The 12768-nt window shown below is 34.3% G+C and overlaps 3 protein-coding genes across 3 annotated transcripts; 1 reads left to right on the top strand and 2 right to left on the bottom strand.

Annotated features, from left to right (window-relative positions):
• Window positions 1-205: 205 nt before the first annotated feature.
• Window positions 206-2452, top strand: LOC109339468 (transcription factor ABORTED MICROSPORES-like; the record flags this gene model as incomplete). The annotated part of the gene is made up of 3 exons (XM_019576919.1): window positions 206-1171; window positions 1572-1748; window positions 2144-2452. Coding segments are annotated over 3 exons (1329 nt in total), but the record flags the coding sequence as incomplete, so codon positions are not given.
• Window positions 2453-2994: 542 nt separating this feature from the next.
• On the bottom strand, window positions 2995-4151 carry LOC109339469 (basic blue protein-like). Its single transcript, XM_019576920.1, has 2 exons — window positions 3630-4151; window positions 2995-3409 (listed from the first exon to the last, which is right to left on the bottom strand). The coding sequence occupies exons 1-2, from the start codon at window positions 3814-3816 to the stop codon at window positions 3054-3056; spliced, it is 543 nt and encodes a 180-aa protein (XP_019432465.1). The 5' UTR covers window positions 3817-4151; the 3' UTR covers window positions 2995-3053.
• Window positions 4152-4571: 420 nt separating this feature from the next.
• LOC109339470 (probable ubiquitin-conjugating enzyme E2 23) lies at window positions 4572-12235 on the bottom strand. Its single transcript, XM_019576921.1, has 8 exons — window positions 12137-12235; window positions 9327-11381; window positions 7973-8107; window positions 7006-7449; window positions 6571-6637; window positions 6345-6484; window positions 5888-6199; window positions 4572-5259 (listed from the first exon to the last, which is right to left on the bottom strand). The coding sequence occupies exons 2-8, from the start codon at window positions 11379-11381 to the stop codon at window positions 5008-5010; spliced, it is 3405 nt and encodes a 1134-aa protein (XP_019432466.1). The 5' UTR covers window positions 12137-12235; the 3' UTR covers window positions 4572-5007.
• Window positions 12236-12768: the final 533 nt, after the last annotated feature.

Here is a 12768-nt window from a genome sequence, read left to right as displayed (position 1 = left end):
TTCTTTTATAAAAAAGATTGATACATATAAACCCACATACATAAACTAATTAATGCTATCCCAACACTACAAAAAATCATATCTCTTTGTGCATAAGCATATATATATAATCTGACAGATATTTCAAGATACATATAGTGGCAGCATCTATATATAGACATATTAAACTTTCCTCTCATTATATATATATACTATTTTGTAACAGGTGCCTGAAGATGTTCAAGTAATAGATTTCATTACAACACAGTGCATTGTATTGGTGGAACAAGAAGCAGTGAACAACCATTCAATGAGCTTCAACATTAACGTAAACTCAATAAACAACAACATGCAATCAAATCATCAACTTGTAAGCGATGAAAATGAAGGCAATAACAATCACAGGAACAATAATCACTCTTTTCCTCTCACAACAACAACAGAAGCATCACCAGACACTTCAAGTCTCCCACATGACATATCTCTAGACCGCATAGGTTTATGTAATTCTTCACTCAACTTCATGCACCACCACCAATTCAATTACAATAACCAAGGTTCATTCCTTCATGACAATAATCAAACTAATAACAATGATGAATGCATGAATATGAATGATCATGCACAAGACATGCAACAATATTTTGAACCTTTGGACACAAAGGATCATAATAAGCAAGGCCAAAAAGGATCAGATTCAATGTCAGATTGTAGTGACCAGAATGAAGAAGAGGAGGATGGGAAATATAGGAGGAGGAATGGGAAAGGAAACCAATCCAAGAACCTTGTAGCTGAGAGGAAGAGAAGGAAGAAATTGAATGATAGGTTGTATAACCTTCGTTCTTTGGTGCCAAGAATCTCTAAGCTAGATAGGGCTTCAATTCTTGGTGATGCCATTGAGTATGTGAAAGATTTGCAGAAGCAAGTAAAGGAGCTGCAAGATGAACTTGAGGAAAATTCAGATACTGGAGCTGATAGCAACTGCTTCAATAATAATAATAATAATAATCATGTGGTGGGTGTGAAACAAACAGATAATGTTAATGGAACTGAAATTGGACCCAAAGAACCTGAACATTGTAAGACCCAAAATGGGTTTCATGTTGGGACTTCACGGAATAATGGATATATCACAAACCAAAAGCAGGAAGTGGATGCTTCTACTATTGACAAGCAGACTCAGCAGATGGAGGTACCTACCCTACCTTATATAATTATGGTCTATATGAATGTGAAATTATGAATGATACTTGAGTTTGAGTATCAAAATCCTTACATTCTTTATTTTTACATGTGTTAAAAAATGATTTTGAGAAATTTTGACTGGGAGTGATAATATATGATTTTGAGAAATATTTTCGCATAAAATCATGCATTTTGGTTGCTAAAAAATGTGTCATTGACACATATAAAAAACCAAAAACAAAACATACAGTAAAAATGGTACAACACATCTGCTAGATAACTATCCTTAAGTTTTTTTACTATGTTCTCCTTTTGTTTTAGTGAAGATTTGAGTTGTGGTGTTTCGTTTGTGGTTTGATCAATGAGACGATGACATAAGTTAAGTGTTCTACTGCTTGCAATTGCAGCCTCAGGTAGAAGTGGCTCATATAGATGGGAATGAGTACTTTGTGAAGGTGTTCTCCGAGCACAGGATGGGTGGCTTTGTGAAATTGATGGAGGCGTTGAACACTCTTGGAATGGATGTAGTACATGCTACAGTAACCAGCCACAAAGGCCTAGTCTCTAATGTTTTTAAAGTGGAGGTAATATATATATATATAGCTTCAAATTGAGGGTAGCAATAACATCACACCATTACCTCAATATGGTTGTGTCTAATCATATTGGATTGATTTACAATTATATTGAGATACATCGTATTAAATTTAAACCTATTTTATGATCACATAACAATTCGAGAGTACCTCGATAATAATCTACATTATAATTAACCACAATATACTTAATTATAATAGTCACATGCATCCATGCAAATTAAATTAATATCATCATGGCATGCCATATATACACATATTTTCTATCTCTCACTTGATTTTTAGCTTCTTTGGAAAGATCTCATATAATAGTTAAGTGATATCATGTTCAATACATACATTGAATGATTGAATTCCAATGTTTATTTGGGTGTGCTTAACAGAAAAAGGACAGTGAAATGGTTGAGGCTGAAGATGTGAGAGACTCACTCCTAGAACTTACAAGGAACCCATGTAAAGGATGGAATCATGAGATGACAGCAACATCAGAAAATGGTGTTGGAAGGGATCAACATCACCTCCACAACAACCAGATGGGTGCATATCACCCCCATCAATATCATACTTAAACTTTCAGGCACTGTTCTTTCATAATTAAGCAGTGTTGTTGAACATTTTTTCTTTAAATCTTGAATTGATACTTGGGGATGCATAATTAATAATGTTAGAACAATAGATCATTACTGGAACATAATTTGTTGGGTAAGCATGATATACAAAACAAAAAAGTTATTTCAATAACCTTACTACGTACTAGTAAAACCAATAATAAAACCATGCAGAAGTTGTTTGAAAAAAATATTGTATAATCATTCTCAACCTAATCAACACATAGTTAGTCTAATGAGATTAAACAAAATTATCCCTTAAACATTGTATATAAGGCCAAAAGACCATGTTCAATATAAAGTGTTACTTGGTGCATATTTAAAAAAAATAAGTTTGTTATAATATGATTACATATGGCTTTTGGTAGCTAGCCATAAAGTGAATGGATATGAATATGATGTGTACTGTTTGGTCACACCACCAAAACCCCTATACATCTCAAACTTTTGATTTACCTACTTGCTTCATCACATTGTTCCTTTAGCTTTTTATGTTGCATCTGATATATATTTTGCTGATGATCTCAAATCACATCTTTCTGATATATTTGCAAGTATAGAAAGGGATCCCTTGATTTTTTTATTTAAAAGAGCTTATGAATTATGAAAGTACATATATGAAAAAACTTGTATAAAAATAGATAATCAAATCTAAGTACCTAGCCAAAGTTTTCATATATAAAAATTACAAGTTAAACAATAACAATCCTAGAGGAATTAAGTTCCTAATCACTCTCCATCTTTCATATATATAGTTCCTACAAGAATTATCCAAGGTGGTGGGTTCAATTTGTGGAGTTAATGTATCATAGGTGGAGTTAGTAGCATTGCTGCTATTTCTTGCATCAATTCCAAACCTCATGCCCCCAAGGCAATGTCCTGGTATGTCACAAATGAACCAATATTTCTTCACCTTATTGAGTTTCACTCTATCTTCTCCACTATCATATTTCACCAATACTCCACTACTTGCATTACAGGATCTGAATGTGTCTTCTGTTACTTCATACACATTATGTTGCTCTTTCACATACCTGAAAACTAAACCAAAATAGCCCAAAATAATAAAAAGGCATAAAAACAATAGATTTAAATGCATTTTTCATCTCTCAACTTTTGCTAAGCATAGTTTTTTCTTAGTTTTTGGACGAAAGTCTCTACCCAAAAAAGGATTGAGAAATGAACTTCATACATGAAATAAATGTTGCAACATGAAAAATGCATTTAAGGTAAGAAAGAAACATGAGCTTGAAGAATATACCAAGAACATCTCCTAGGCTAAAATTGTATCCCTCTGCCCATGAAGCATAATTTGTCTGACTATTCCATTCTTCTTGATCACCAACAGTGTATACATTAGCCATGGCACAGTTCAAGAGAAAACTATAGAGCAAAGCAAGAATTGCCAATAGGAAGGTGCAATATTTGAACAAACTTGTACCCTTCATTTTTCTGAAAATAATATGATGAATAAGGTTGGATTAATTGGCACTTGCTATATACAGGCCTGCTTATGTTAGAGGAAGCAGCTTAAATATGGAACTGTACTACTTTAGCTTATAATTTATGTCAACATTTGGAAGCTTATGAAGCCATGATTTTGGTCTATATCATGGACTATATAGATTAAAATTTGAATGACACGCTTGGCATTCAAACTAAGTGAAAAGTGATATTATGAACTGTCCAAAATAAGATACAAAGTGAGGGGTCTAATGTCCCCTAACAGAACTTTGAAAGTTGGAAGGGCAAAGAGTGACAGAAATGATTATTAACTTCACACCCAAGATAGGTTTATCCTTGTGTTTTCCCTTTGGCCATACACAAATAACTCTACTTTCTATCTAATAAATAAAGTGTATTAAAGAACAGAACAATAATTTTGAATGCTTCCCAACTAGTTATTAATAAGAACAGAACAACTTTTTATAGTTCTTTTTCTTTTGTGAGTGACTTATAGTCTAAACTTAATTAGTATATTTGTAGGTGGTTGAATTGTAGGTCCAAATACTATTATGGGTCCACTCTTAACTCATTGCTGGTGAGAACCTGATTAGTATGCTAACAACAAAAGGAAGAATAAATCAGTTGTTGAATATAAGGTAAAAAAATAAAAGATATATGTGATAATCCAAACATACATAATTTGCATGAGTATGTGGTTGGATCTAACTGTTAGCACTCAACAAAAATTCAATGATGCTTAAAACAGAGAAAGGTATCCATTCTTGAATTATATTCAATTCAACATTTTCCAGCAAAAGTGGAGGTAATCAAACCCTTTTAAATACCTACAACACACAAAACCTTTTTCCAACTAGATGTGAAAAGCAACTAAGAAGGAAGTGGCTTTCAAATGCCTAAGAAGAAAATATCCAACCCTCTCCACAAATGTATAAAAAATGTAAACAAATACTAGTAAACAACATTGACTAACATGTAACCTGCTATGTTAGTGGTTGCTTCCCTCAATTTAACATAAATCCCATCAATTCTGCTCCCTTCAAGTTCTGAGAAGCCTAGTTGTCTTAAGATTAGAAATCAACCATTACAACACCTCATAATCTTTGAATTTGGGCAGAGTCGTCAGATGCTACTGGCTCTGAGGAGGAGTGATGTATATAATTTCAAACTTTATGTTACAACCCTTGTAGATGTCTAAATTCCTCACAATCAGCTCCAAGCTCGTTCAACGACAAGTAAAGCTTTTGCACAATCTTGGCTAACATCAACTTGAAACCCACAGAAGTAGAATTCTGAGTGCTTTTGTCACTTACAGATGCATCTCTAGTGAGCGTGCCAATCAAATAACCTTTCATATATGCATCACAAGCCTTAAGAATATTATGACCACGCCTCCTAAAATGTTCTTTGATGAGCACTTCAAAGTCCTAGGGTTCATAAAAAAGATAGCAATCAATTATACTATAATGCACAATTAAAATAGAGTACAATACTCTAATTACCAAACATTAATCTAGACATTAGAATGCAAATATAACATGGTAGAAATACTACAAATTTCTTGATCACCAAGTACTGTAAAAGAAAATGTGTCATCTCGAGCTATGCAAAACAATTTCATATAATCAATATTGAATAAAATAATGATTTTCACCAATTAACTTTTTATACTAAGGTAAAATAGTGTTAGCATCCTCAGACTTCAGTAGGTGAGAGCCCCATGCACTAGACAACCGTTTCTTTCATATGTATACTCTAAATAAAATTATATTGCATTAGCTTATTACTAAAGTAAATAGCAATTATAGACTGCCACCAGAACTGGTCATCACCAGGTCAAGGTAGGATGTCATATTTTATGCATGCCATCAACACAAAGTTGCCCAACAAAGCCTCCTACTTCCAATCTTTTATAGTTTCAATATTCCATAATGAAACATGAATAGATGAACGATATATACCAAGTCTAATGAAAGCTAAGTAAGCATAATGTGATAGTTCTTTAACTAATCATGCCAAAATATGAAAAATGTTATAAATTTTATTCATAATCACCTTGGGGGGTTTCCTTATAAGATACATCATAGTCTTGCAGTTAAGTAGAAATGCATTCTCATTGTATGACAATGAATTCTTCTCTCCTTCAGCTGTTCCGATCTGCTTATCATAACCAGCTTCATTGAAGTAAGGCTTAGAGTTGAGCACTAAGCCTTGCAGTGAAACTAGGACTTGAAGTATGCTAGAAGATTTTGGATCCCATATTTCATTTCCTCTGCCTGTCCATGTATTTAGAAGGCTAAGGCACACCTTTCCTTCCTCATACAAGTTAGGGTTAATGCGCCAACCACCAGAATGATAATAAGCCGACTGCAAAATTTGAGAGCCACATAAAGACAAGGAAATGAGATATATTCAATTGGACTAAATTTACACAAACTGAGTAGGTAATTGATATTTAACATCTTCCCTTGGCTTTATATTAGCAGAACAAGTTCAAAATAATATTCCTTACCGGTGGAACATCTGGGTACTCTGGCGGAAGGTGAAAATCGAAGAAGAAGAGTCCATCTTGGTACGGGGTTCCATATGGCCCAACAATAACCGCTCTCAAGAGATCCATTCTATCTTCATAAACTCGTACATAAATTTCCTCTGTCAAAACATTTCAAGTTTTACACTTAGTGAAATAGGTGTATAGTACACTATAATTCATGGCATCAAATAAATGAATCACTAACCAGGAAGGTTATTCTGCAATATTGTCCAATCTTGTTGCACCTTCTTAAACCATTTTCTGTTGTTACTCTGAAAGTGGATTGAAAATCATATAGTGATTTCAGATTTCAGTATGATATAGTAAAGGAAATTACATTTAAAAAAGAATATTTTGAATGAATTTATGAGCCAGTCACATGTTTGATGACCCAACATGATCAATATTGTTGAATTTTGATTTAGCTTAACTGAAAGAACCTAATCTAGATGAATAATAATATGTAATGATCATTTTTGTCAAAACTCAGCCAACTGCATGTATATGTATGTCTTGCTCAATAATAATCAGAGGGAAATATAGTATTCAATAAACCAGAAAGTACGTAGTCATCCTTTCATTTCCCTAGTTCTACACTTTATTCTTTCTTGAGATATTAGCAACAAGGCAGGAGCAGTACCTGTCCATTTGTGCCAGTAAAATAATGGTCTAGAGGATCTTTAGTTATATCAAAGTGTTTGAAACTGCAAGCATCATCATCGTAACTTGCTGGAGCATCTTTATTCCTCAAAGTACACAATGCTTCACATGCTTCCAAAATTTCAGATGTCTCTGGAACAACTTCCTCATTTCTTCCACTCTTATTGCCTGAATTTTCACCAACAGTGGCAACACATTTCTGAGAACTAGACTCATCACGAGATGGAAGTTCACTTTCATCTTTTGGCTGCAAGTGCACAACATCTAAGTTTCTTTGGCCCCTTGAGAATATTCCAGTGGCAAGTCTGGTGACAAAACGAAATGCTGCTAGGGGAACAGCAAGTGCTGCAGACCTACCAAAGCCATTCTCTCCACTCTCTTCTGACGCAGAAGTAATGCTGCTTGAATTTTCCCTCAAAATATCCTGCACATCATTATCTTGCACAGTTAAAAAAAAGAAAGATAAGGTATTGCATGGGACAATGGGTACTTCAAAGAAGGTGACGTACTCGTATCACGTACCGGGTACCGGTACTCATCGGTACTTCTTTATGTAAATTGTTACAAAATTGTGTCATTTTGGAAGGAAACTTAGGATTTTTCCCATTTTTCTTCTTAGTCACATCATAAAACTAATCATGACTCAAATAATTAGTCTCTCATCTTCACATTTCACATAATTAGATACCCAAGTCTTCACACAATACTAAAAAACTACCGTTACTGTACCCGTAATCATGCAAAGTGGCAACACATACCTTTTTCATGCAACTTGCCCGTATTCTAGTTTTTGAAAATCCCAAATTTCTTATTAATGAGTAGATGCAACAGTTAGAAAGGATTATGATACAAATACCAGATGACATTTTTTTCATGGAATTCCTATAAGAAAGAAACAGGTTTAAGACACGCTGATAACCACAGTACATATAGGAAAAGAAACAAACCTCTCTGGTTTCCTCAAGGACTTCCATTTCATCATCATTAACAGTTTCCCAGCTTGCTGCATCACTTATTTGACTTCCAGCAACAATTGATTCATCATCATCTCGACCAACAACATAGATTGCTTGGGGTCCAACCTGAGTAAATTATTGGAAAATAAAATGGAAAAGCTGTATCAGATATGAATAGTATCAACTTCACCCTTCCATTTTGAATCTTATAGACTTTAGAACAAAATGATAGAATTCAAAGACTCTAATCCAAACATCAGGTGAAAGTCTTGACTCTTGAAATGGAAAGATCCCAAAGCCCAACATTCATAACACTATTCTGGTACAAATGGTTCACCTCACTATCATAGGATTTTAGTAACCTCAATAGTGGGAAAATATATCTTCATTTATTTTTACAATTTTTGGCTTTTGTGACATGATTGTTTTAAGATACAAATAAAAGCTTAGCAACCTCAAATAGACATCAGGCATTAATGTTAAATTACCAATAACATACAATTTAGAATCCCAACTCCATAACTCTCTTGATTTGTGTAGGGAAGACAGGCAACATATGAACCTAAAATCAGTAAGCATTTGGAATGGTTTACTTCTGACACCAGGGCTCATTATAACATTCAAACAACAATTTATGGAATTTTGTCCAGCTGGCTGTTAGAATATTTTAATATATTTGTTTGATTTGTTTCAGGGTGTTTGGTTAATTATTGTCCTTTTGCTCATAGGAGTATTTGATCTTGGCTATCTCAGGGACTTGTTAGGCTATGTTATGTTGTTAGATTTTAGAAAACATGGGGCCTAAATTTTTAATATATTTGCTCGTCAAGTTTATATGTTAGATCTATCTCAGGGATATAGGTACCTACAAACTAAGGTATCTAGATTCTTCTTATATAGACCTTACCCCTGATAATTCAAGCAATCAGTTTGGCGAAGTTTTTGATTTAATTCATAATTCAAACTCTAAATTCCATGCCTGATATTATGATCTCAACAAGCATCCCAAAGATAAATCCTTCTTGATTGCAAAGATTCTCCAAAGTATTCCAGCATTACATTTCATAACCCCAGAAAGAACCCTTCCCGAATTGTGAATATTATGTCTAAAAATTTTGCAACACTAAGACAGCAGAACATTTAACAGCCAATTATGTCCTAGTCATACAAATTTTAGCTGCTAGAAATTTCCACCAGACACTAATATAATTGAAGCAGTTTTTCAGTTTAAAATGTAAGGACATATAGAGAGATTGCAAGTATAGTGCTTCAAATTAGTAAATATGCAATATTGATCTCTTATTTCTTAGTAGTATGAGAAAGTAAATCTATGAAATGAGCATACCGTTGACACCATTCCATCAGCCCAAGTAACCTCAATATCACCATTGGTAAGACCAGTTATATTTCCAACCCAATAGGGGTCTGAGTACTCCTTACAAGCTTCACCACCGGATGCAATTTCTACTTTACCGGTACCTGTTCGGCTTTTAGTTTCTTTTTTAATCCTGCGTTCTTCATTTTTCTGCATTGATTTTTCTATGGACTCTTCAACAGAAGCTGTTTCTAAAGAGACGGACACAGGCGACAAGCGAACAACTACATCCCCATAGCAGTAATCATAATCTGGATGTCCCTCCAGCTCATATACGCTTACAACTTCCTCCTTGTCGAACTCACGAGGATCTTCTGCTCGGTCAACTGGTTTTAACCACCTCACAAAAGCTGTCCGCTCCTTGGCATTAACACTTCTCACCACCCCAACACGCCTAGTTTCAGAAATATCCAGACCATCGTCAGAGGTCTTCTCTACCACATATTGTTCTGAAACAAATTCATGATCACCAAGATTATCTATAGGAATCAAACTTGTGGAATCCCGTTCGCGCTCTAGTACTCCATCCTGCCATGCAACATCAACTTTTGTCCTCGTTTTGACAATCAAAAGAGCTTTCTCAAAACTTTCCTCCTTCTTCTGGGCCCTTCTTTCTTTCCTAATGACAACTTTCCTTATTTTCTTGCGGTGTAGAGGCCAAGTTTCATGAACTGGGTCCTTTGATACTGAGATAGAAGAACTACCACATGAGCTAGAATCACGTGAAGGATTACTTCCAACATTTCCATCATTTCCTTCCAAAGCATCCACTGGATCAAGGTCCGTAGGATCCTCATTCCCATTTAATTCTTCAGCTGTAACTTCTTCTGAATCACACACACTCCCTTTCTGATTAGAGTCTAATTCATTCGTAACAGAAACGTTAAGTTCTAATTTTGATATGCCTTTGTCCAAGGAAATTGATGATGACAGTGCTGGTGAAGGTAAGAGACACCAGTCACCCAATTGCCAATTTGCATGAGCAAAACAAGACAATAATTTTAAGTTTTTTGGGCTCTGCTCTTCAGCTGGAGAACTAGAAGAATAGGGCCCATAACCTGCAGATGATATCCAACGAACAAACACTGATCCTACTGTAACATTACTGACAGTACCTTCCAACCTATTAGCTTTCCACAAGCCAGACAGCCATCTTGAATTCTTGAAAACTGATGAAGAGCTAGCCCTTACACGTTGCCCTGGGTAATAAAGGAAATGCCCATCTTCAAGGATATTCTTAGAAACAGGTTGAAGATCCAATGGATCTGCTTTGGTGAGTTTACACACTGAACCATCATCAAATAAGACAGTCACATTATCTAAAACGTCATCAATTCTGCCTAACCAAGGCCCAAGCACGACATAATCGCCAATTGTGAAATCCCTAATACGCTTTAAGCTTTTTGATGAGATATCTTTTATTATAGATCCACCAGGGGCCAACAGATCCACAGATATATTTACATCAACCACCACACCCACTTGCCCAGTAGGGTCTGAAGCTGCAGCAACAAAATCCCCGTGTAAAAATCCCCGATCAACAACTTCTACGTCATTGAAATTTTGGGTGGATTCAGTTTCGTTAATCCAGAGTACACGCATCTGGTCAGCCAGAAGAGCACCAGTTTTAAAATCCCCATCAGCACTATTCTGATCACAATTTCTACTAGCATTGTTACTGTCATCAGCATTTTCTTCCTCGGAATCAGCATCCTCATCTTCACTATCATCCTCATCATCAGTAATGCTGCTATCTGAATCCGAATCACCAGCAACCTCTGTCACAATCCCAATCAAGCCACTGGTAGTATTCCTCACAACATCTTGTCTATAGAAATGTGGTGTATTACTTTTCTTACAAGAAACACCACCAGGTTCATTAACTGCACCGCTTTCAGTAGCTGCACTTGGATTGCTAACATCAGAGACACTCACAGGACCCTTTTGGTTCACAGAACTACTGACACAAGCATCTCCAGCACGCTCATTGTCTTCAGAAAGTCCATCATGTTGTTGAACTCCCATCTAAAATCATAAATTCATAATAGATCAATGTCAATTAGAATAGTCATTTCAATATTGGTAGTCAACTTAGATTCACCAACCGAAACAAAATATAACCGTCAAAGTCATGTTCTCACCTGAGTCACTTCCTATATATATATATATATATATATATATATACACAAGAATAATTACCTTTTCATAGATTTAACTACATAATAATGACAAGAAATATGCAACCGGCTTTTATCATTCCATACATCAACAAACAAAAGATACACAAACCTATTGAGGATCTCAAATTATATCACAGAATCAAATAAAAACACGGTTTTTCTGCCGATCAAAAATCCAATTCCCATACACAGTGTCATCATTGAACCATTTAGCTCAATCAGACAGCATCTCAATTAACTTTACCCATAACAAAAAAATCAAACTTTACACAACTGATGCTTATAAAAAAAACATCAAAACACAGATTAATATACCCTAAGGTAGCTCAAACATTAAATAAAACCAAAAAATGAACAATTGCAAACTAGAGAAATTGTTCGACCATGAAATACTAACATAGAGACAAATGAGCTAAATTTTCAGGTAAACCCAACGCCCCTAAAAGTGCATTACAGAAAATTTAATAAATAAATAAATGAAGAAGACGAATTTGAATTTCAAGAAACAAAGATCGCTATTAAGTATTAACAATAAAATTTTCAAAATAAAGAAGATAATGGATTATTCATAGCAACATGAGAACGTGATAAAAAGTATACCTTGCGAGAATGAAGAATTTTTGGGTTTCAGAAGAAGAAGACGAATATGCAGATGACTCAGTATTTGTTACAGAGGCTTAGGGCAGTTTCGTAATTTGATTCTACTCCTATATTGCTGCCGTTGGGATTACAGGGTTTTAAAATATAAGTAATAACAATATCATTAAAAAAATTGATAAATTTTATTTTAATATAATTATTAAATAAACAAGTAAATCATCTATAAAGAAAACCCAAAATAACCACCCACGATAATGTAATTTATGTTCTCTCTATTTTGCCTTTACTATTTTCTAATTTTTACCAAAAAAATCATATATAACTCAATGTTTCTCTTCACTCAACATATATTTCATATTACTTGGTTAACTATTTCTTCTTCTTATATTATAACTATCGGTTTTTAAGGTAGAACTTGAATGTTCAATTTATACACCAATCGAATAAATTCAACTGTAGGTTAGAAATACTTAACACAAAATATTATATTTGATATTTATGACATGTAAACTACACATTATGATAGGAAAACGGGTTGACAGACAATATTGTACTTGTCAAGACGATAGTAAATATAAAATAAAATAGTATCAATCATAAAATAGTTCCTAATATACTATGAATTAATTTAA

Source organism: Lupinus angustifolius, unplaced genomic scaffold (assembly GCF_001865875.1).
Source record: "Lupinus angustifolius cultivar Tanjil unplaced genomic scaffold, LupAngTanjil_v1.0 Scaffold_77_3, whole genome shotgun sequence".
Taxonomy (NCBI): domain Eukaryota; kingdom Viridiplantae; phylum Streptophyta; class Magnoliopsida; order Fabales; family Fabaceae; genus Lupinus; species Lupinus angustifolius.
This window is presented reverse-complemented; position numbering and strand designations above follow the sequence as displayed.